General features: G+C 42.4%; 1 protein-coding gene across 4 annotated transcripts in view; it reads left to right on the top strand.

The window, feature by feature from the left end:
- CFAP221 (cilia and flagella associated protein 221) overlaps window positions 1-24,523 on the top strand; it is a 51,278-nt gene that overhangs the window by 15,704 nt on the left and 11,051 nt on the right. For 2 of the 4 annotated variants that reach the window (XR_015948191.1, XM_088662026.1), the window contains exons 1-13: window positions 4,791-4,981; window positions 6,199-6,355; window positions 10,472-10,656; window positions 11,397-11,497; window positions 12,724-12,810; window positions 12,930-13,025; window positions 14,913-15,013; window positions 18,374-18,477; window positions 19,286-19,445; window positions 20,705-20,837; window positions 20,933-21,044; window positions 22,194-22,305; window positions 23,972-24,059. Coding sequence is in view for 3 of the 4 variants with exons in the window: in XM_088662026.1 (XP_088518152.1) it covers window positions 10,515-10,656; window positions 11,397-11,497; window positions 12,724-12,810; window positions 12,930-13,025; window positions 14,913-15,013; window positions 18,374-18,477; window positions 19,286-19,445; window positions 20,705-20,837; window positions 20,933-21,044; window positions 22,194-22,305; window positions 23,972-24,059 (1,236 nt within the window). In the remaining variant the exon portion in view is untranslated. Of the gene's footprint in view, window positions 1-4,766; window positions 4,982-6,198; window positions 6,356-10,471; window positions 10,657-11,396; window positions 11,498-12,723; window positions 12,811-12,929; window positions 13,026-14,912; window positions 15,014-18,373; window positions 18,478-19,285; window positions 19,446-20,704; window positions 20,838-20,932; window positions 21,045-22,193; window positions 22,306-23,971; window positions 24,060-24,523 lie in introns of those variants that run through there. The other 2 variants (XM_035129803.3, XM_088662032.1) reach the window with 2 other exon arrangements.

Here is a 24,523-nt window from a genome sequence, read left to right on the forward strand (position 1 = left end):
AATGTTCTGGAGACTGGAAGGAGGCAGGTGGGCACACAGGAAAAAATCCTAGTGGGGTGGGGTGGGGGGAGAGAGCTTTGAACAATGGGATTCAAGCTGACCCAAACGGCTCTGCTAATGCCTGCCTGGAATGATGACCGGAGAGCACTAGGGAAAACTGATGGAGAGAGACTTAACTTCAATGGAAATGAAAGCTCCACTCCTGCAGAGCTTTAGTAGGAGCAAACTTCAGTGGGTGGGGTATATGGAATATGATTCATTGTTCACACACACACGTGGGTAGGGATGCAAGTACTCCCTGGAAGCTACATATGGTGACAACTATATTGATCTAGTGTAAAAAGTAGGGCAACAGCTGCTACATGTGTAGCCCATGCCTAATCACATTTATTCAAGACTTATACATCTAAGTAATGGTACACAAAACTGCATCCTTGTATTACTGATTTTTGGGGGGAGGGCAGAAGTTATAACCTGGTAAATTCATTTCAGAGCCCTTGTCCAAAATCAAACATATACAGATTATGCATTTCATGCCTCCACCCCTTGAACATACATGCTTATTATCAAATGTGAAATCTGACTACAGACCTGAGCCCCCGCCCTTGTCGTGTCTTACTGCTGGCTTGCACTGATTATATTTGGTATATGCCAAATCCTTTTTTAAAAAATTGGAGGCAGGATTGCTGCCCAAGTAGCCCATTTAAAAAAGGCTAGCTATGTCCAGGAACTAAGATCATGGCCACTGGTCCCATCACCTCCTGGCAAATAGAAGGGGAAGAAATGGAGGCATTGAGAGATTTTACTTTCTTGGGCTCCTTGATCACTGCAGATGGTGACAGCAGTCACGAAATTAAAAGACGCCTGCTTCTTGGGAGAAAAGCAATGACAAACCTAGACAGCATCTTAAAAAGCAGAGACATCACCTTGCCTACAAAGGTCCGTATAGTTAAAGCTATGGTTTTCCCAGTAGTGATGTATGGAAGTGAGAGCTGGACCATAAAGAAGGCTGATCGCCGAAGAATTGATGCTCTTGAATTATGGTGCTGGAGGAGACTCTTGAGAGTCCCATGGACTGCAAGAAGATCAAACCTACCCATTCTTAAGGAAATCAGCCCCAAGTGCTCACTGGAAGGACAGATCATGAAGCTGAGGCTCCAATACTTTGGCCACCTCATGAGAAGAGAAGACTCCCTGGAAAAGACCCTGATGTTGGGAAAGATTGAGGGCACAAGGAGATGGGGACGACAGAGGACAAGATGGTTGGATAGTGTTCTCGAAGCCACCAACATGAGTGTGACCAAACTGCAGGAGGCAGTGGAAGACAGGAGTGCCTGGCGTGCTCTGGTCCATGGGGTCACGAAGAGTCGGACACGACTAAATGACTAAACAACAACAAATGTCCAGGAAGGGGATATTGCACTCTAGAACGTTTTACCTGCCTGCATTTCTGATATTTGATCTGCCACAAAATGTTAATCACTGTGCAGCAATACAGCAAATGTAAAGGGGAAAAAGGGAAAGGCTAATGTAGAATTAAATTAGAAGCATTCTTTTTCTTATAATGCTACAAGACCATATTAAATATACCGGTACTTTGGGCTAATATTATCAACATCTGTAGGTACTGAGATGATTTGCTCCCTCAGATATTCTGAAGAATCCAGAATGAAGTTACTAAACCGCAGAACTACTGTGGTCCAGCAATTTCCCTGTCTAGCCAACCCAAAACATTTTGATGTGTCACGCAAAGGACAAGATGGTGATTTCCATCACCCCGATTCCATATTGAACAGCTAACCAATTTGACAGTTGGACTAATTTAAACACTGGTAACAGGACACGGGCCATGGGTGGCGCCATGGATTAAACCACAGAGCCTAGGGCTTGCCTACCAGAAGGTCGGCGGTTCGAATCCCCGTGATGGGGTGAGCTCGAGTTACTTGGTCCCTGCTCCTGCCAACCTAGCAGTTCGAAAGCACATCAAAGTGCAAGTAGATAAATAAGTACCGCTCCGGTGGGAAGGTAAATGGCGTTTCCGTGTGCTGCTCTGGTTCACCAGAAGCGGCTTTGTCATGCTGGCCACATGACCTGGAACCTGTACACCGGCTCCCTCGGCCAATAAAGCGAGATGAGTGCTGCAACCCCAGAGTCAGTCATGACTGGACCTAATGGTCAGGGGTCCCTTTACCTTTACCTTTTTAACAGGACAGCATTCTCTACTGCACCTCAGGGCAGCGGACTAGCTTAGGAGGCACAAGGTAAGCTGTCTGGCTCACACAATACTCTCTCCACTCTGCATGCCTTAACTGCCCAACTCTGCCCAATGGAAGAGTTAGCCCTGTAAAATCCCTGTTGTCCCCCCCCAACTTTTTAAAGGCCTGGTTTGTGGCAATTCTTCTGCCTTGCACAACACAACTGGTGCATCAAAGTTTCACATCCATATTGGCGAAGTACCTTTCCTCCATCTGGTGCAGAGGAATGGTTCATGAGACAGCTGGTGATGTGGTTGATGACGCTTCACCTTTCTGCAATGTTTGCCCTGCATTTAACAAAAGAATCAAAGAAGAGCCCCCTGGACTGGGCCGATGGCCTATCTAGTCCAGCATCCTCTTCTCACAGTGGCCAACCAGATGCCTAAATAGGAAGCACACTTAGCCAGACCTGAATACAAGACCATTCTCTCCTCCTGACCCCTAGCCATGAAGCCCTTTGGAAATTTTCAGAGATCAGGTCCAGATCCAGAGAGAAAGAACAGGACATCAGATTCCATCTCCATCGGCAGAATTTAAACCTGCTTTGCCTGCTTGTATCTTCACCATTACAATGTCCTGCTGCAACGCAGTTCCTCCTTCCCTGTTACCTTTCATTGCCCCTTTTCTTAACTTTCTCATTTGTGTTTCGTTTTTGAGTTAGACAGGTAGTCTACTAACAAAATAATGAGACTTTTGTTTGCATGGGATTGCTATGGCTGGCTATTAACCACCAGCCACATCCCCTTGGCAAAGGGCAAGGATGAATCATAATAGTCAGAAGTGTTTCTGTTATAAGGTGGCATATGAGGCAGCAGTTCCACCTTCAGGTTGTAAGGTCATCGTCAGATACTACAGGGAGCAAGGCGCCTTCCTCTTGCTTGCTTGCCAGGTCATGCATATAACACAGGGCCGGATTTAGGTTTGATGAGGCCCTAAGCTACTGAAGGTAATGGAGCCCTTTATATGTCCAGCTGTCTTTTGCCAACAACAAATTGTCACTGGTTTTTTGTGTTGATTACTTACATCATAGGAGCCTACACAACACAAAACACTGTTGCTGTATGTAGGTTTCATTTTTTTTAATCTTATATTTTGGAAATGTACATCCAGGTGTTTTTTTCCTATTCCGTTTTTTTGGGGGGCCCCCAAGAGAGTGGGGCCCTAAGCTACAGCTTGTTTAGCTTATACATAAATCCGGCACTGATATAACATGCAGCTAAGGCACTGCTTATCATATCACAGTTACATGTAGAAGCAAGGCGGGGGACTGTTGCACATAACTTTTAAAGGTGCAGGTTTGTTCTAGTGCAGTGGTTTTGCAAACCTTAGGCCTTCAATGAATGCTTTTTACATCTGACAGACCCTGTGGATCTGCTGCATGTTGCAAAGGATTCTGGGGGCAGCTGGACCCTCTCCGCCTCCCTTCATCAACTGAACCACCTCTTATATATCAGGGAAAGGTTGCAGAGGGAAATTGGGATTGATGAGCAAGCTGTATTGCATGGAAAACTCCCTACAATTCTTACAGATCACCAGAGAAGCTCTGACAAGCTTCCAGGACCCCTGGAGCTACAATACTTGCAATAATTAATACCTAAAATAGGGGGGGTTGGGGGGGATATAATCTGACCAACCCTGGAAACCCGTTTTGCCTTCTAATCCTAGGTGTGCAGATGCTAGTGGCGGCTGATATGCACGGAAGCATCAAAAGCTACCATATGCCAAGTCAGAGCATTGATCTATCTAGCTCAGTACTGTCTACACTGACTAGCAGCAGCTCTCTGGGGCAGAAGTCTTTTCCCTGTCCGACCTGGAGGTGCTGGGGATTGAACTTGCGTCTTTTCTGCGTGGAAAGCAGATGCTGTTCCACTGGGCTGTGGCCCTTCTTCCATCAGAAGTGAAAGGCAGACCAGGTCCATGCTCACCCGCAGCAGTTACCGGTATGTGTAATAGTAGTATTCATTCCTTATATTTCAGGGTTGGCTCTGCGATTCAAAACCAATTCCAGAATCTAACTCTCTCTTGATTCAAATTAAGCCCGGTAAATAAAGCCACTAACATGCTGGAAGGCAACTTACAGATAACAATAAGTACTACTGCTAAAAAACATACCTCCCCCCCCAAAAAAAAAATCATTAAAAGCAATTAGCCATGGAAAGAATTAATCTATTGAAACCATACCCAATAATTACAATGAAAACAACGCACGACACCAGCCCTTTCATTAAAAGCAGCTTCCAAGAGTACAAGCGCAGGAGGAGAAACCCACGTTTTTCTCATCCTCCCTCCCAAACTCACCTCACTAACCTCCTGCTCAAACTAATGGTACAGCCCCCTCTGTCTTGAAAACCCTTTCCGAGGCAGCAAGCACGTATTTTTCCCCTTTTTTATTTAAGGAGCCTAAAGCCACAACTTGAAGCATAAACCTGTGGGGAAGATAGAAAAGCCTGCTGCTGCCTGGCGGGCTTCCCTTCCTCGCTTCCCCCCCCTCCCCCCGGCCGAGAATGGCACGGTCCGCAGCGTGCTCTGTGCCTCGGAACGGCGAGTTGGCGACCGGCTTAGCAACGGAGGCGGAGGGAGAAGCTCCGTGCGGAGGGGAAAGGCGGGTGACGCCGCCTTCTTTTTGCTCCCCTCGCCCTCCCCATGCCCCTTCCCCGCTCAGCCCCCCACTGCCCACCCGGCTCCCCCGGCTGGCTCTGGGCTGCGTGGAGTGACCCGCACGCACGGTAGGTCCCTCCTTGAACCCTGAAGGGAAGGGCTGGTAGGTTTACACTGGGGGCCCGGCAGGTTGCAAGCGCAGCAGGCTGTCGTTTGCCAGGGGATTCATTGTCAGAGCAGAAACTGCCCTGCGTGAGGCAGCGGACGAGGGTGTGGGTTGTTGTTGTTGTTGTCATTGCAACTATTTCCCCATCTGTTCCAGTATTGTCTATTCCAGGGTGCAATGCAATGGTTCCCAAACTTTTTTCAGGCTACTTCCCCCCACCCCCCTTTAGTTCCACAAACTCATTCCTAGTGTCCTTTTAAAAGGCATTATTCAAAATAACGGTTTGCATAAGCCACATCATAAAATTTAGAACAGGAACAATTAATTGTGTGTTTCTTCAGAATCCAATTAAAACTTTTTAGTTTAATTCAACATAACTGATGGATTTGATCCACTGATGACATCAGTTCTCCACAGCCTGATAGTCATTTATGCCTCCAGTGCCACCCTGACACCCCCTTGTTACCACCCTTGGTATCCTACTGCCCATTGCATTATAGACTAAATATTTGGCATGTTTTCCTTTTTAGAAACAGCTATGACCCAGGCAGCTAGCTCCTGGAGAATTGGGTTGCTTCTCTATGCAGGCTAAGGCCTCATCGGCTTCCTTAACCACTAACTCGGCTTGTAGAAACATGAGCAACTGCAGACAACACCCAGGGGTTGCCAACATGGCGCCTGGGCACAATGTGTCCTCAGATGTTAGTTTGAGGGCCATATATGTCTACTGCTTCAGGCAGCAGATTGTCGAGTACAGGTGACCAACCTGTGGCATGGGTGCCATAAGGGGCAGGGGTGCACTTCAACAAGGGTGCAGGAGAAAGAGGTGCTGCTATTGTTCCTTTCTCTTCAGTGCTGCCCTACTACTAGGTAAAGACACACCTGCCTCTGGATACAAGGAGAAATTTATATGCACTCTAGTAGTGTGGATCATGTTCTCGAAGCTACGAACATGAGTCTGACCAAACTGTGGGAGGCAGTGAAAGACAGGATTGCCTGGCGTGCTCTGGTCCATTGGGTCACGAAGAGTCGGACACGACTAAACGACTAAACAAGTGTGGATTGGAGTTGTAATACAGTACTGCATAGTGCGAACTTAGTGTGCTTGCCCAAATGATTGGCTATCACTCTTCTAGAAATACCTGTGGAAGTTTGTCCCACCCTTCTTCTTTTTTTAAGAATCCATGTTCTCTTGAGATCCCACGATACAAAGGGAGGTTGAGCTGAGCTGGAGTGCCTGGCCCAAACTCATCCGGAGACCTTCATGGCTGGTTGGGAATTTGAACCCAGGTCTTCCGAGTCCCAGACACAAGTTCTCACACATTGTATTTTTAAGGTACATTGTTCCCTATTTATTTCCCACCGTAAACATTATGTTCCAATATGGCACATACAACTTTTTTAAGAATAGATAGGTGAGGAAGCTGTGTTGTGCGAGAAACACATAGCACAGGGTTGGTGCCAAAAGCAGCAGTTCATCTCCCCTCTCCCTCAATTTGAGTAGTATTGCTGGCCTCATTCCCCTTCTGGCTGCAGCCATCATTTATGTAGTTGGGCTCGGGAAATGTGTGACAGTGTCATCAAGATACTGGGTAAGCATTGTGGGGCGGGGCTCGCCAATTTGAAAGTGGGATGCTGTTTCAGTGTCCACTTTATGTCAAGTATAACCAGTGCTATTTTTCTAGAAAAAGAAGTGCCAGAACTCACCATGAATGCCTCCCTTGTTCTCTTATAATGGCAATGGTGCCCACCTGAGAGGTGCTGGAACTGAATTCTGGCAAGTTTTGGTTGGAAAAAAAGTCCTCAGTATAACATGTAGTTCCACCCAAAAGATTTGCTCCTTTTCTCTCCCTTTCTGTTCCAAGGCTTGACCTGGTTTTGCGGTGTCATGAAGGGGTTGGCTTTGACAGATGCCCAGCAGATGAAGCTTTGTGCACACAATGGACGGTTTATTGCTTAATTTTCTGTGGCAAGCCCAAGGCTCTATTTACATTGAGATAACTCTGCTTACTTCAACTGGACCTGCAATTCCTCTTAGCTGCTGCTGCCTTTTATAATTGTCTTCATTAAGTAAACAACTCATTCTAAAGTTATTTAAAGCAGGGAATTGAAATGCTGTTACTATAACTCCACATATTAATGTCTAACAAATGAAGAAGAAGTTGGAAAAATTAAGATATTTTTAAAAGATTGCCAGAGGAGATTAATTTATCATACACTTAAAAAAAAGTTCCTTTCCTGGAACATTCTGAGACGGATGAAAAAAAACTTTCTGTACATTACATTACATTTGTTTGGTCAGGACCTGTTTCTTAAGCATAACAGTATATCTGAATTGTGATCCTTTTATGTGGCAGAATCATGGATTGTTGACTTACTCGAAAGCATTTGAGCCATTATGAGGTTCTTAAAGTTAATGAAGATTGGCAATTATAATTAACATTGCTGTTTGGATTTCTGTGATGAAGCCTTAATTTGTGTGTGTGATGTGTCAGATTGTTTGCTGAAAAATGGCCTTTGCTCTATAATATTGTTTTCAATATTAAAACAAAATAAATAATTTGTCAGAAAGGGCATTTGTTTTCCTTGGGATTTTAAGTACAGTACTATGTTTACTCAGAAGTAAGTCCAACTTTGATCAATGGGACTTGCATCCTGTCAAAATCCAGTCAAAAGGATTTTAACCTAAACCATAGGAAGGGCTAAGCACTTACAGTACTTACTTAAAAGGAGAGTTCAAGGGCAGTCTGCTTTGGTATCACTGAGTATGGAGAAGATTGTCGTGAGCAGCAGTTACTCTGAAACAATTAGTGAGAGAATATTGGTATCCCCCTTGTGATACTGTTTTGTTTTGTTTTTTAACCGGATTTATATACTGCTTAAACATCAAAACCTCTAAGCTGTTTCCATGAAAACAAACAAACATACATTTAAGAATCCTGATAAAGTCAGAGATTAAAAACAAATTGGCCTAATTATTTTTTACAAATATAAATAACTAGGGGCTGTGCTCTGCTCGCCAACCCCCTTGCCAGTCCCCCACGTTTAACCCACCAGAGATTCCCCTTTCCTCCCCATGCAACTACTAAGCTTGCTTTTCACCCATTTCTGAAGCCACTTCTCCCTTCTGTTCTGCAGCCCTGCTTTGCACCCCTGTTTTCATGCCTACATCACGAGAACCTCCTGAATCTTCTTCCTCCCTCTCATCCCAACTCCTAAGCACCCTTTCTACATTTTCCCCACCTATGAAGCCACCACCGTCTCCTATTCTTCACAAAATAAAAAAATTCCTTCCAGCAGCACCTTAGAGACCTACTAAGTTTGTCATAGGTATGAGCTTTCGTGTGCATGCACACTTCTTCAGACCCTTTCATGCCCCTGCTTTCATCTTCAACCTCATTCCCATGCCTCTTGCTCCCTCCTTTTGCAACCCCTTCAAATATTCCATAGTATTTCACTCAAAACTGTTGTTGTTTAACACCACCATTTTCATCTATCCCTGCTTTACTCAAACTTCTGCCAAATTTAAACCATCACTTTACCCCTCTCAGTGTTACCTCCCTTCTCCTGTCCTAGGGCCACTGCTGTGGTGCAAACTGCCTTCTCTCTCTCATTTCTTGATTGCAAACACTCATAGATACATCCATCATACATAAATTAAATGAAAAGAAAAACAAAAGAAACACAAACAGAAAAAGAATAAAAACAAAAAATAGATAACCACCAGTAACTTAAAAAAAAAATTCAAATTAAATTCTACATAGGGAGTACAAGCCTTCTTTACAAAGCTTTGGCTTGACTCCTTAATTCGAATCATGACTTTCCACTATCCATGAACATACTTAGTAAATCAATTTATTTATTTTTATAGATAACTGTATTTAGTTGGTAAGTCTTGGAGAGACATTCTGATTGCCAGTGGGATTTAGTCTACACTAAGCCAAGTGATGCTTTGGAAGCCTTCTTTCTCCATGTAATTTATAAAGACATTGCATTCTCTCCTTAATCTTTCTTTTGAGTGATTTCTTATTAGGTCTGTTAATTTGGGAAACTGCCTTCTATTTTCCCCCATCCCCTTTCCTGGCTTCATGCAAATCCAGGATTGTGATGAGGTGCTATCAGTACTCCGATGGGAGCTGCACAATGGCAGCTCAACATTTTATGTATTATGTATGTATAGGATGAAATCAGTTTGTTTTTTAATGCATTCTAAAACAAGGGGCTGGATTCAGCTAACAAGTCCGGCTAGCAGAAGCCTGCACAAGGACTTTGTTGACTCATTAGGGCTTTCCTTGCTTGCCTCCTCCTGTGCCTTCCCCCAAGTTGGCTGGGGCGGGGGGGGGGAGGTTGGGAAAACCCCAATAACAGCACAGCAGGGGAAGAGAGGGCCGTTTGTTCCATCAGGCAAGCAGAAATGCTTGCGTTGACAGCAGTCTGGTTAGTGCTACATTGAATTCATCCCATAATTACATATTTAAATAAACATCAAGTTTACATTTCTGGGTAGGCTTCCCTAAACAGAAATGTATTTAGCAGGAATTAATAACAGCAAAGGTGCCTATTGTCATGTCATATGGCACTTGTAGAAATGCCAGTTCCATAGATTGAAGCAGGCAGGTACGGCCAGGGCTTTTTTTCAGCCGAAACTTGCCAGAACTCAGTTCCGGCACTTCTCAGGTGGATGCCATTGTCAATCTGAGAAAACGCATGAGGTGTTCATGGTGAGTTCCAGCACCACCACCCCTCTCACATTTTCGAAAAATAGCACTGGTGAGGCAGTCCTCCAAGTAAACTGGCTCCAGGTTGTTAAGGGATTTTTATACTAATAGCAACATCTTGAATTTGGCCTGGTAACAAACCAGTAGCCATTGCAGATCTCTGAGCAGAGATGTAGTAATCTGACTGGGTCTAGTTTTCAGCATCCTATTAAGGTTTAAGCCTTCCCTGCCCCCCCCCCCCCACTAAACTTTGTTCTACAAACCTGTTGCTGAGGGAACCTAGACATATTCTTCAGTTTCTACCCTGTTTCCAGATGAGTGAGTTTGGGGAAGGAAGGATTATAGAACAGATTTGTAAAAAAGCCCCCTGCTTGTTGTGTATGCCACGTGAGAATCACCTTCAGACAACTTAACAAGGAAGTGTCATTAAAAATGGTTGTTTGGTTTTTCTCCTCGCCATAAAATAATTACATAGATATACATGGGCAAGTAGGTTTGTATAATTAGTGGAGTTGTTTGCATGTTGTTATGGCCATTATGAATGAGGCTAATATCCTATTCATAAAGCATTTGTTGGTTTTTAAGGGGGGCATTTCCTTGGAAATGCTAAGCAAGCTGGGTACAAGTGTCATCCACGACAGCAGGAATTGAACTTTCGACTAGGAATTTGCACAAGTGTCTTTGTGCATGTAGAATTTTAACATGTACTTCTATATTTTTGCATTTGATTACAGGGAATGATTTTGATGCCTGGGAAGTTGTAATAACCAAAAGAAGATGGAAGTGGTGAAATCAGCCCATTCCGAAGACTTCAGCAACACCAAAGAACCCCCTGAGAAACTGCAGTCTCTTCTTTTGGACAGCCTGGTGGATGCTACTAAGGAAGCAACTGATGTCCCCAATCGCCTTGTGGAATCCAGTAGGTGATTTCTTATGCAGGCGGGACTTGTTGATTTATAGGTTTTTTTTAAGGCCTTCGGGTGCTTCCAAATGTTAACTGTTTTCGGTGGGGTGCGAGGTTCATTACCAAGAAATTCAGGTTGTGCTGTTATAGTTGATTGGGAGGTCTCGCACACAAAAACACTCCTCTTAAAGTTTAGACTTATTGGAAGAAGCTAAGAGATGGGGCACTGCATTGGATAGTGGGGGGGGGGTTAATACTTGCTTTGATACAATGCCACTTCCTGCAAACTAATCAGAGCAAACGCTTATTAAATAAACCAAGGTTATCTAATCTCCCTGAATGCTCAACAAATAGGTCATCTGAAAGACCTTCAGTCTTGCTCCAGTCTTGCTCCAGTTGACTGGTTGGCCAAGCAATCCAGAGATACACTGCTGCTATGCAGGCAGAATGGCTGCTAAATCCTTTGCGCACTTGGCCAAGGCAGGGAAGTGAGGAGACTTACAAAAAGACAACATCTGGCTTGGTGTGGTGAGGCTGATAGCAATGAGCAGGTTGGGAACAGGTCCCTGATAGCTTTTTCTACAAAGAAGGTAGGCTGACTAGACTGTGGCCTAAGCTAATCACAGCTAAGCCTTATTAAAATATATGGAACACGTTAGTCACCACTAACTTTAATTGAGCTCTGATCCAGCTGATCTGACTCAATATACCAATTATTGCTTTTGATTTACTTCATTCTTTTTTTTCCTTTTCAGAGATTTTTAGAAAGCTTGTAAGAAATGATGTCATACAGGCTAAACCTGCCATCATGCACTTTGGAGGGTATATAATGGAACAACATCAGCAACAAGAACTGGTAAGTTAATAATGGTGTTGTTAGGTAGCGGGCTGAAATGAAATAATTACACCTGAAATTGCCCACTGGCCACCTATGCACATCACGCTAAACCATGGTTTAGTCTAAGATGTGCACAAGCAGGACAGAGCCACAGAGCACCCTGGACTTGGACACTCTTATCCTCCCCCCTCCCCCTCCTGTACAATTGGGAAAAGGACTTTGGTAACATCTGCTTTTTGTTTCACTGGATCTCAAATTGTCCAGATCCAGAATAGGGACCATGGTTTAGAGCAAGCCATTGTCAGATTTAAAACCATAGTTTATGAAGCTGGCTTGTTTAAACTAGTTGCAGTTGGCTGTAAACTACAATTCCTTGGGTTAGACAACACAGCTAGGGGAAAATCTCTATCCACACAGATTTATTTTTTTCTAATTCCCGTCTTGCTCCTTAATTTTGGCAGGAAGTGAATTCTCCACCCTGGTTCCTCTAAAACTTCAAATAATTCTTGCATATTATATGTATTATTAAACACATTATTATCCATGTAATATTATCTGCATACACTCTCATGTTTCCTAAATTAACTAGCATATGCATATAACAATGCGTTTTTAACTGTGTAAACTACATGCGTATTAATGTCCATGTAGAATTATGTAGCAGAAATATAGTACAGGATGGGGCTTGACACTTTTAAATGAATAAATATGTGTATTTTTCATGTATACCTAAAAAAAATATGATAGTGTAAAAGTGGCTGCGACATAAGCCAACATTTGATGCAAGAGGAATCGAACTCGATTGGTCAGAACCGTGAAAATCTATAAAAATCCTTAGACATAACAAGCCAAGATTCAGGATACATGTGTGAAAATGCTGCCCAAGCTTCTCCTTGGACCATGGGGCAGCAAGCGGTGTGCCAGCTCAAAACTTGCTGTAGCTCCTTCTTGCTCATGAATGTGTCTCTAAACTGTAGTGTAGGCATAATATAGAAATGCGGCCACTGTCTTTTGACCACTTTCTGAATATCTTTTCTATATCTTTTGCAAACACAAAGTGGGGGGGGGGGGGCGACCCATAAGAACAATACTGAAGGAAATGATCGGTCAAGGACCTATTTTCCAAAGTTCACTAGATAGCAATTCGAATTCATTACAGTTAGACTGTCACTTAAGATTTTAAAACATAGATGTTTGTTCTTAAAATGAAAGGCAGAAAAAACCCTGCTTATTTTGTTCAACAGAAACTTCTCAATATTTCAAGCGAAGTTATAAATTTCCATGTTATTCCACCGGAGACAAAGTACTTTCAGATCAAATACAGCAAAATAGTAAGTGTCAGTAGTAACCTTCTCATCATTTGCATTTAATTCTCCACTTTCCATTTTCACATTGCCATATAAATGTCAGCTGGGCACTTCTTGGGAAATTACCCTTCTCTGTTTTACAGCAACGGCTTGTCCCTGGCTTGTCCTTCCCAATTACGGTTGATTTCTGTGCTGATGAATGGCGATATTATTATGACTGCATTAGAATCCATTCTCAGGTAAGACACCACAAGGGGGGAAATGTATATGTAGCCTCCTCCTCACTTTGTATGAGTGAAATAAATATGCTGTTGTAGTCCATGATACATAAAAATAATGGATTGATCTTACAGATTAATATCACTCAATTTTAGTCACTGTATTGTCAGTCTGTATTATTCATCTCTTTCCTTTGTGTTATTTTGTTCTACCCTCAATGAAGAGATAACACACTGAATTGGGGGGGGAGGGGGGAGCAAACAGAGGTCTACAGTCATACCTCGGTTTACAACCGCAATTCGTTCCGGTCGCTCCCCGAGTACATCGTAAACAGAGCGGCTCTTCTGCGCATCCCCGCACCGCGGAACCCGGATGTAAACACTTCCGGGTCCGCGGTCGCAAACCGAGGTATGACTGTAATGTGAACCTAATGGGGAAATACTAAGACTGTCTGGTTTGGTTTGAAATTCAAAATAGAAGTGTTCAGAAGAATGGTTCCAGGTTTTTTTTAATGCTCGAAACTGGTACCGTAGTTTTTTCACTCGAATGCAGAAAATTTTTGTTGGAGTGGATTATCTACACAGTATTTTTAGGCACGATCCTTACTGCAATCTCCTTATAGGAAATACACTTGTGAAATTTGCAACTCAGTGCTGCAGAAAAATAAAAATGAAGCTTCTTAGAATGCTGAACATTTTCAGGAAAGCTTCTATGTTTTTCAATATTTCCTCATCCCCAAGAGGACTAGAAACATACCTTTAAAGGCGAAAAAAGGTCATTTATCACCATTCCTGACAAAGCCACCAAAATGTAAGCTAAGGACGGGGAAACTCAGACCCAGGAGCTGAATGTGTCCTTCTAAGTCTATATATCAAGCCCCCATCCCAAGCGCCACCCCTCCCTGGGTAATCTTCTCTCCACCTCTTTTGTATGCTTGTACCTGACTGGAATATGTTATTGCTTGCCTGGATGGAGAGATATGTCTCTGTATAAGGCAAAAAGGTAAATGTAAAGGACCCCTGGACGGTTAAGTCCAGTCAAAGGCGACTTTGGGGTGGGGCGCTCATCTTGCTTCAGGCCGAGGGAGCCAGCGTTTGTCCACAGACAGCTTTTCTGGGTCATGTGGGTAGCATGAATAAACAGCTACTAGCGCTTGGAGGACCGTGGCGAGTGCCAGAACACACAGAAACGCCGTTTACCTTCCTGCTGCAGCGGTACCTATTTATCTACTTGCACTGGCATGCTTTCTGCAAGGTTGTGTATAGAAACCACTGGCATGTGTGGCTGGAATGTAGCCCACTGTACAAATTTAAAAGCCACATCCATTTCTGTGCCAACTTTTCTTCTGGCCCCACTCACCAATGGCTGTGTCTTTTGGGCTGAAGTTCCCTGATTTAGGCTGAAAGCACACTGATTTGGCCATATGGCTGTCTAAATCTGTGTCCATATTTTCATATTTGAAAATGGAATAAGGCCGTAATCCTGCACATGTGTGTGTGTGTGTGTGTGTGTGTGTGCGCACACACACACACACACACAAACAAACAAAAAGTGACCCTGTAGTCAGGGACTTTTTTTGTCTATTGCTGCACAGTGCCTAATATATATTTGGCTCTTTTTATAAATAATAAACAATTGTTCTGATTATAAGTAAGTCTTGCAACTTGGTAAACATGTATAAAATCAGACTGAATAACTTTCCCCTACATTGTGTATGTTCTTATCTCCATTATTCTCTATTGAAAGCCAGTCATTTTTCACAGTCCATATAACCTTGGTCCACATAACCTTGGTTCTTGTAACTCAGTAGTACAAGAGGAGCCAGTTAGTAACCACCCCAGTGCATGTCAATTAATATTTATCTCTTGTAACAGTCTATGTAATTTCCTTCTTGGTGTTCCCTCCAGGGAGATGACACATTGCTGATTCCTCTACATGCCTATCCTGTGATGAACACTGTAGAATTTCCATCCTTCATTACTTTATCTGATGTTTCTCTAGGACAATGGTAAGCTGTTGTGATTTTTTAAAAATTAAACTGTTTCTCATGTGTTGCTAAAATAATTAGCTTAATGTGACAGGTTGGGGAGAGGGCAGAACAAAACAGAGTACCTTTTCATATAATATTAACTCAATCAGGAAATACAATTGCATCTGGTTTTACCATAGCAGTGTGCTGTCAGTGGGCAAGCATTGTAAAATATATTTGATTATTCTGAAAGATTATCTGCAACTGTAATGCTGTATTTCTCCAAGGCTGATGAGATTTCTGAGAGACAGTGTTTATATTCCACTATGGTAGCCTTGAGTTGTATAAATGCTTTCCATTAGCACTGTGCTCTTACTTACAGAGTTATAGTACAGAGATGGTATATTATAGGAACAAATGAAACCGACATAACAAATCAGACCATTGATCTACCTGTTTCAGTATTATTTACATAAATTAACAGAGAATCTCCAGGGTTCCAGAAGGGAGTCTTTCCCAGCCATACGTGGAGATGCCAGAGATTTAACATAGGATCTCCTGTATGCAAAACAGATGCTCTATAATAACAAGCTGGAACGTGTATAGAGAAGGGCGATCAAAATGATCAAGGGTCTGGAAACCAAGTCTTATGAGGAGCAGTTGAGGGAGTTGAAGATGTTTAGCCTGGAAAAGAGGAGACTGAGAGGAGATATGATGGCCATTGTCAAATATCTCGAGGGCTGTCGCATGGAAGGTGGAGCAAGCTTGTTTTCTCCTGCTCCAGAGGGTAGGACTCAAACCAATGGCTTCAAGTTACAAGAAAGGAGATTCCAACTAAATGTCAGGAAGAACTTTCTGGCAGTGAAAGCTGTTGGACAGTTGGAACGGTCTCCCTTGGGAGGCGGTGGACTCTCCTTCATTGTGGGTTTTAAAGCAGAGGAAAGACAGCCATCAGTCATAGATGTTTTAGTTGAGATTCCTACATTGCAGGGGTTTGGACTAGATGACCCTTGGGGTCCCTTCCAGCTCTGCAATTCTATGTTTCTATGATGTTAAACCATTGAGCTATGACTTCCTGATGCATGAAAGTCCCTGGTTGTGGACCCAGAAACATTCTCCTGAATGCATTGAAGTGAGGGAGAGGAAGCGCTTTGAATGTGCTTTAAAGGTATAGTGTGTGTGTGTGTGTAGCATCTACTTACAGGCAGTATCCTCATTGGAGCCACTTTGATTTTAACTATGTATATTTTTTTCCTACAAATCCTACTCTTTAAGTGAAAGTTAGTTTATGATTTTAAAAAAATCTCTCCTGGGTCCCATGATCAATTCCATTCTTCACATATACCCATCTCACCCTGTCCACCCATGGCTTCCTTCTTAGGAAGGCCACAATTGCTACCCAAATTGGAAATGTTAAAAACCTATCAAGCAGTGAATCTCTTCTTCATCCAGCCTTTTAAAAAAAAATTCAAGGCAATACTACATATAAACTACATTCCTTCTTAATCAGCTAGACAGGATTTTAGTCAACAGTTTATAGAATGTTGGAGGAGTTTGAGTAAAAAATAATAAAGTGAAGAATATGTTGTGTTTTTCTAAGTCATTTTGTTTTGACTAGTTAAAACCAGACATGCAAAAATCCTTATAGATAGGCTAGGCTTTTGGAAAATACATAGGGCATCCAACAGGCGGGTGTCAGCCAGCTAGGAATCCGAAGCTGCTTTTTTAGCTTAGGATACGGGTCTAATCATTGGCTGAGAAGATGAGGCTAATTCCAATAACCTGTGAATAAGCCTTATTGATATCAATAGATGTAACTAAGCAAGAGCTGGATAACAGTTCCAAAAGTATCACGTTATCCGTCCTGGATGCTACCTCTTATGACTACAGATGGAGAAGTTTCTGAAGGCAGCCCTGTTTAGGGAAGTTCTTAATGTCTGAAATTTTATTCTGTTTTTAATGTTCTGTTGAAAGCCACCCAGAGCGGCTGGGGAAACCCAGCCAGATGGACAGGGTAGAAATAAAATATGATGATGATGATGATGATGATGATGATGATGATGATGATGATGAATGCTGCTCAGTCTAGACAAATGGATGTAGTTTCTCTCCGTTGATCTATTTATACATGCAATGTGCAAGTGGGGTGGGGATTCTTTATGGGGTGGAGTACTCAAAACTGTGACCTACAACCTGAGTGACTGTCAGAGGAGTTTGCTGAAAACTAAATTCTAAAATACCTGATCTATGAGATCACACAATTTTTAATTCAGGATGTGCAGTGCAATTCTGTACACATCTACTCGGAAGTAAGCCCCATTGAGTCCAGTGAGACCCTAGGCTTGCAGGATCTCTTGTTTTTTGCTAGAACCCTGAGATTGCACCCAGAGCAAAACCTGGTGCAAAAGACACATGCTTGGAATTAAAGAATTAACAGCCCAGGAACTCACAGTGTTTCCATGCAAAGACCCACTGCTGGTTATCTCAAACTTCTGTCATTTCAGCAGTAGAATTTGCTGGGCTAGGCAGGCTATACCGTTTCTTCTGTTCTTAAACAATTTGGTGTCATAAATCCTTGTTGATCTAGAGCAAAGTACACAAAGATTTACCTTCTGCCCAAGCCTCATATAAATTAAAAACACTGTAGTGATGACTGCTTTTTACTCATGAAAACATTACAGCTGTCTTTTTTTCTTATTATTTTCATAAAATAATATAAATTTTCTTTCAAGATAATACGGTAGTGAAAAAATACAGCACCAGAGCAAATTAAATACATGATTGTTTTACAGATTATTGTGTTTTTTTCTCTTCCAGCAATTGCTCATTTTAATAAAAATACTACTTTATTGTCACCTGTCTCTGGTTCATATATTGCATTAATTTGACAAGGGTTTCATATTCGTGTCTCTTTGTACTTACGTTTCCCACAATTTTTTTATTATTTCAATATATCAGGAAAGAACAACTTGTATAACTACACAAAATCAAATCCAGTTATATATAAAGGCCCTACATCACTTAGTACAGAGTCAGACTAAAAATAATTGCAGAAAGAACAGCAACCAGTTCAGAAAAGATAGGGCATCCCAACATACAACTGAATATGTTTGGGATCCAGTGATCAATCCCAAACCTTACTGATCCAGGTCTCTCTGGATAGCTCTATAGAAGACTTCCATTGCTGACCAATAGCCATCTAAAGCTGCTACCAGCATGAAAAGAGCCAAATTTTTGCGTTTAACAGTTGGATTAAGGTCACTTTCCAGGGCTAAGGAGGGTTTGTACTTACCTGCTCAGTACATTTCTATCTGTCATGCTGCCCATGGGTGGAAAGATGTGCTAATGAACATTAATGTAATTATTTCTGATTCTTTTGTCCTGTATCACCTTTTCCAGTAAAGAATATATGATCCCCCTGGAGTGCAGCTGTCCCATAGATTTTGAGTTCCACATAGAATATCTTCAGCCTCACAAAGCCTTTACGGTTCATCCAACATCTGGTAAAATCTTGGGAGGGGGAGCATTACTTCATTAATGTGTGAATGCTGGTATCTTAAATAGCATGTACTGTATAGTGCAATCTGCCACCCACCCCTCATGCTGGGCTGGGTAGGTAGATGGGTGGGTGGTTGGAATGAGGAAAAGTGTCCCTTCACCCAGCTAAGACAACTTTCCACCAGCTGCTGAATTTTTGGTTTGGCAGGAGACAGTGGAAAGCCGCAAAATGTGGGGTTCATTGGGAAGGGCCGGTCCCAGCTGGCCCATAATTCTCTGGATCTCAAGCCAATCTCACTGTCCTGTCCACCCACTCCAAAGTCCCACTGTGGCTGCCATGCGTGGCAGGGCTGTAGATAAAACCCCATCAGTGGTAGAGAGGATGTTAGGATTGCCCCCTACTCCACAAATTAAGAACAGAGATCTTAATTGCTACAACCTCCCCAGTTGAAGAAATGGAAACCTATGAGCATCGATATGCTGCTAGACTACAATGCCCATCCTCCCTGGATATTGGGCCATGTTGCCTTGAGCTGATGCCATAGCTTATCTGCACCAAAAGGTTGAACTTTAGGGGTAATCATGTTTGTTTGTTTTTACCAAGAAGTGCCACCAGCTGCTGAACTATACTAGTAATTTGCTTTTCCAATCACCTTGCCAAATTCACATCACCTTTAAGGCCTCTCAAACTAAGCTCCCCAACATCCCTGATTGTTCTGTACAATTTCTTTTGGTCATAAAAGTGCTGTGATTTCAAGATGAATGCACTAACTATTTTTTGTTTGTTTGTTTTAATTCGTTCATTCACTACAGGAATAATTCCTGCCAATGGGAAAGTAGAAATTATGGTAACATTTGCACCATTTGAATACGGAACAGCCCAGATGAAAATGGAGTTGTGGATTTCACAATTTAACTCAAAACCTTATGTATGTGCATTCACAGGAACATCATCGCCACACTCTACATTAACGTATGTGCAGTCGGTGCTTTCTTTGAACATCTTTTTTTTTAAATCATTGTGTGTTTCACTGAGAAACCTTTATAAAATAATATTTCCTGGGGAGGAGTGTCCTATCATAACAACCATATAGTGGGTGCGTGTTAGAAACAAATGAGCCAAGATGAAAAAAATACATCAGGCTGAATCCAGAGTAAATGAGTAAGTAAATGTGATGCTTAGGCAATGTTGAAATCAGAGGAAAAGGTTAGCTACAAAGTCCTGTTAATTTAAGTGGGAGATAAGTTTCTCTAACTGGATCCAGCCCATCATTTTGTTTGGAAAAAGGTGCAGTAAAGATACTCTTTAAGAATGCTTTGAGAATAGTAATGTCTTTTTTTTTTTTTACAGCAGACTGAGTTTCAGCATCATATGTTTATAATTAGGGAGGGAAAGAGCTGTCTTAGTTTCCAGGCCATGTCAGTTTCATGTGCTCATTCCTAATTCTATTCTGTCCCATTTCTGCATTAATGTGCATTTTACGGTAAATAAAAATAGTTAAATATGTATTTTTAAGAGTTGACATTTTTTTCTCAGGGTATGCATTTCTCAACATATTTTATCCTAAAATAAGCATTTTTGGTAACCTACATGGAGTTGAGAACTGTATCACAAAATGCACTTCAGAATTCACAGAAATTTGATACCCTAGCAGAGATGAGTATTTTCCTCACTGGAGTCATATAAATGGGGACTGTACATCATCCAAATAATTTTTTAGAACTTAGAAAAAAAATAGAATTTAAAGTGTTTTCACAATAATGTAGCCAGCTTCCATAGTCTCTTGGCTACGTCTCAAGAGGCTAACTTTATAAACTTACAAATTCTGACCGGGCTCAGATTAAAATCTGAAGCAAAGAACAATTCTTGAGAGCACCATCATCTGCCTCTCAGCCATCACCACCCCAGTTGTTCTCACTCTTTCCTCCTTCTCACCTTGGAACTCAGTTGGCAAGCGTAACAGCAGAGGCAAGGAAGGAGACCCTCTCCATTTTCACATAAAAGGATGCCTGGGCTCTGGGCACAGGTGGAAGATATAGCTGTCTCAAGGGCTTCTGCCATTGCTAAAGCATACACAGTGATTCAAGTCTCAAGATATCCCAAGTTTTAGACTCCCACTTAAAAGCCAATGTTTTTTTCAACCGCATCCTAATGGGTTGATGTCCTTTGCAGAACTGTAGCTGTACTTCCATCTATCACAATTAAAATTATGTGTCTCTTTTGAAATCTAGGAAAGCAGACTTTGAGAAGCAAGAAGCAGTTTTGGCGAGAATACCAAAGTCTCCACAAAAAGCAGTGGCACGGCTACTGCAGAAGACAGCATTGCCAAAGCCAGAACGGGGCAGTCCCCTACAAAAACCACAGGTGGGGGATTTAAGGAAAATAACAATGGCGGCAAAGATTGTTAGAAAGAAATTGGGCCCATTGTTTGTTTTGATGTGTCACATTTTATTTCGTAGGCCATTGAGTATAAAAACTTGAGATTCCCAGCTGATTTGTCAAATCCTTATGCCGTGGCAACTGTTTTGGTTCAGGAACCAGGCAAATTAAAGATTAAATACTTAAAAGAAGGTAATAACTTTGAATATTATGTGTTTGTGTAATGTGTGGTACTACAGGGCTGGAATTTCTGGTCCTGACTAGAATACATGGAAATGGCAGCAAACACACTTGATCTGTAAGTGCAGTGATCACAAACTATTTCGCCTATTTACATTTGCATTCTATTCCCTCCTCTTCCTCTGTTGTGTCTCTTGTGATGTTTTCTAGATTGTATGCTCTTTGTGGTAGGGACCTGTGCTTTCATTTCATCACTTTCCATCTTCTCCCCCAATCCACCCCAGGCAGATTCGCTAGTCAGCCCTAGGAAAGTGGTTTGAAGTTGGAGGAACTTGTTCCCACCATGAAACACAGCTTAGTTTGACTAATTTTGGCATCTCTGTACATTTACTAATTTGATTCTGTGACGTACAGGTACTAATAATGTCTCATTGTAGTTCTTACATAATATGCATAGTATGAATAATCTCATAATTTTATTGTATGATTAGTCTATATGATGTATTGTACATAGATAGATGGATGGATACTGTCTCGGTATCTCTATACTGTAGATGAACAGGTGGTTATAAATATTTTTGGACAATAAACAAACAAACTGAACCATTCCATCTGAATCTGAATGATCTTCCCCCTGTTGAAATAAACCACTTACAACTCTCTCCTGGCCTTGCAATTCTGAGCACTGCTCAGCATGAGAGACCCTGAAGGTCCCTTCGACGCAGTATAACTTTGTGCTTGTGAGGACCATGCTTATGAACCTCCCTGCATGGTTTTGGCCTGGGACCCTCTCTGTACTGATCCTGCCACTGTGCCACCCTGGTCATCATATGATCACTTCTTCAAATGTGTACCACTTGAAGAGGGTTTGTTGTATATCTTGAATTATGTAACGTAAACAAGAAACGTCTCATTTAAAAATATTCATAGAGCCGAGGTCTTATTCCCATAACACCTGAAGTTTCATCATAAACTCAGGACACTACCTCCTGTAAAACAGATCTTGGTAGCAATATAATCCACACATTTTCAGCATTCTGCAGTCTCTTTAACACCATACTAAATGGAATAATTCACCATTTGTAACTGCAGCCAGTGGTGATAATGGAAGGGCTATTTTACTCTGTCTCCTGAGCATCCTGTTTGTATTGTGCCCTACAGTCCTAGGAGGGCAAGGTGATGGAGGAGCTAGAACAAGGCAGGTGAAAGAAGCTGTTTTTGAATTGAAAGTCAAGCAGGACATACAAGCAGAGCTAACCAATCAACTTAAATGGTGAGTGGCGCTCACACATTATGCAAGCAGAAATAAACAAATATAACGGCTCATTGTATTTAGAACTAACTGAATATGCCCCTAACATATCTTTTGCAAAAAGTGGATAAAGTAATTTTATCCTTTGCTTCCCAGTTTTATAGCTGGTGAAAATTTATATGATTGTGATTTATCTTGGTCAGTAACTGAACAAAGCACTTACTGGGACACTGATGGTTTTGCGCTAGTGAAAAGCAATTCCCCTTTTGCAATGTGCAGTCCTCTCTCCCCCCCCCCAAATATTGGGAGACCTTCTGGAACAGTAAGGGATATGTCACAGGGGGCTGCAATAGGTAGAGTCTAGTATACCTGAAGGAGCATCTCTACCCCTCATCGTTCTGCCCAGACACTGAGGTCCAGTGCCAAGGGCCTTCTGGCGGTTCCCTCGCTGCAAGAAGCCACGTTACAGGGAACCAGGCAGAGGGCCTTCTCAGTAGTGGCACCATACCTGCCAAGTCTCCTGCTGAAAAATGCGGGATCAGCAGCGGCGCGGCACTGGAAGTCGCTTCTATGCAACTTCCGGACATGCGTAGAAGCTACTTCCGGTGCCGCTCCACCCATGCCTGGGCACCGAAAATCGGGCAGAGCGGCACTGGAAGTCGCTTCTACGCATGTCCGGAAGTTGCATAGAAGCGACCTCCGGTGCCACTCTACCTGATTTTCGGTGCCCAGGCATGGGCGGAGTGGCACTGGAAGCTGCTTCTACGCATTTTCGGACATGCGTAACATGCGTAGAAGCGACTTCCGGTGCCACGCTACCCATGGCTGGGCACCGGAAATCGGGCGGCGCCAGCACCCAAAATGGAGCCTTCCGTGCAGGTAGGAAATACGGGGGATTTCCAGGATTTTTTTTCAATTCGGGAGACCAGCAGGAAATGGATTAAAATCTGGGGGTTTCCCGCGAAAAACGGGAGACATTATTATTATTATTATTATTATTATTATTATTATTGAGGAACTGGCAAAAGATAGGCGTCGGGCATAAGCAGAATCACTTTCTGCAACACAACTCGTTGTTGAATCTTGGTTTGTAAATCATTCATGTGCCAATACAAATGCAGTCTTTGGGTTGAAACAAAGAAGAAGCACAGGGCTATAAACCAGAAGAGTACTTAAAAACAGAAGGGAGTGATTCAGCCAAAATTAAGCATTTTGAAATTAGCTGGGTTTCAACAGTAGAAATTCCATTGAAATTACTGGGTCTTAAAAGTGCTCAAGTTTAATTGTGTCTTGCCCATGTCAAGTCAATAGGCAGGCGATCTACAAAATCTGCACAATATTTGCATTGGATTGATTTCCTCCTTGCAAAAGCCTTGTTAGTACAGTGGTACCTCAGTTTAAGAACAGCCCTGTTTACAAACTATTCGGTTTAAGAACTCTGCAAAACTGGAAGTAGTGTCTCGGTTTGAGAATTTTACCTCGATCTAAGAACGGAAGCTGAACGGTGGAAGGGCACCGGCGGCAGGAGGCCTCATTAGGGAAAGTGCACCTCGGTTTAAGAACGGTTTCGGTTTAAGAACGGACTTCCAGAACAGATTAAGTTCGTAAACAAAGGTACCACTGTAAATAGTTGTCTGAGCTGAACTTTAAAGTGAAAACTGTTCTCTCCCCTCTGATTTGAATGCAGGCAGGTTCATTTAGGCAAAGAACCAATTACTCCAACTTTTCAAAAGCAATTTTCTGAAGACCGACAGAGAGAAGTGGAACTGTACAAGGTAGGGCATATTTTTGTTTTAAAAGAACTGTGCAGGCTTACAAACAAAACAAAGACCACCACAGCTAACCACAAAGGAACAACCATATCCTAGGCCAACCCCAGCATCTCTCACCATCAAAGGAAAACAGGCGAACAACAGAGAACCTATGCAAGCATCGCTGACAAGAAAAAGCCCACCCCATCCCTCCCTCCTTCCCTCCCTCTACCTACTACCCTTCCCCTCCCCTCACCAATGTCTCAACAAACGAAACTGAGCTGTAAAAATGTTAAGAGAGACATTGCTCTTATCTTTGTAAACCAAGAAAACCCTTAATAAAAACAATTAAAAATAAATAAATAAAAGAACTGTGCAGGTTTGTACATTGGAGGCAACAGCTGGGATGCATGTACCCAGGCAGATAGTTCCATCTTGTTAGAGTATACAAGGTGTGTTCAGGATTGTGGCTTATGAAGACTTAACTT

The sequence above is a fragment of the Zootoca vivipara genome, chromosome 1 (assembly GCF_965207765.1).
Source record: "Zootoca vivipara chromosome 1, rZooViv2.hap1.1, whole genome shotgun sequence".
In the NCBI taxonomy this organism is placed as follows: domain Eukaryota; kingdom Metazoa; phylum Chordata; class Lepidosauria; order Squamata; family Lacertidae; genus Zootoca; species Zootoca vivipara.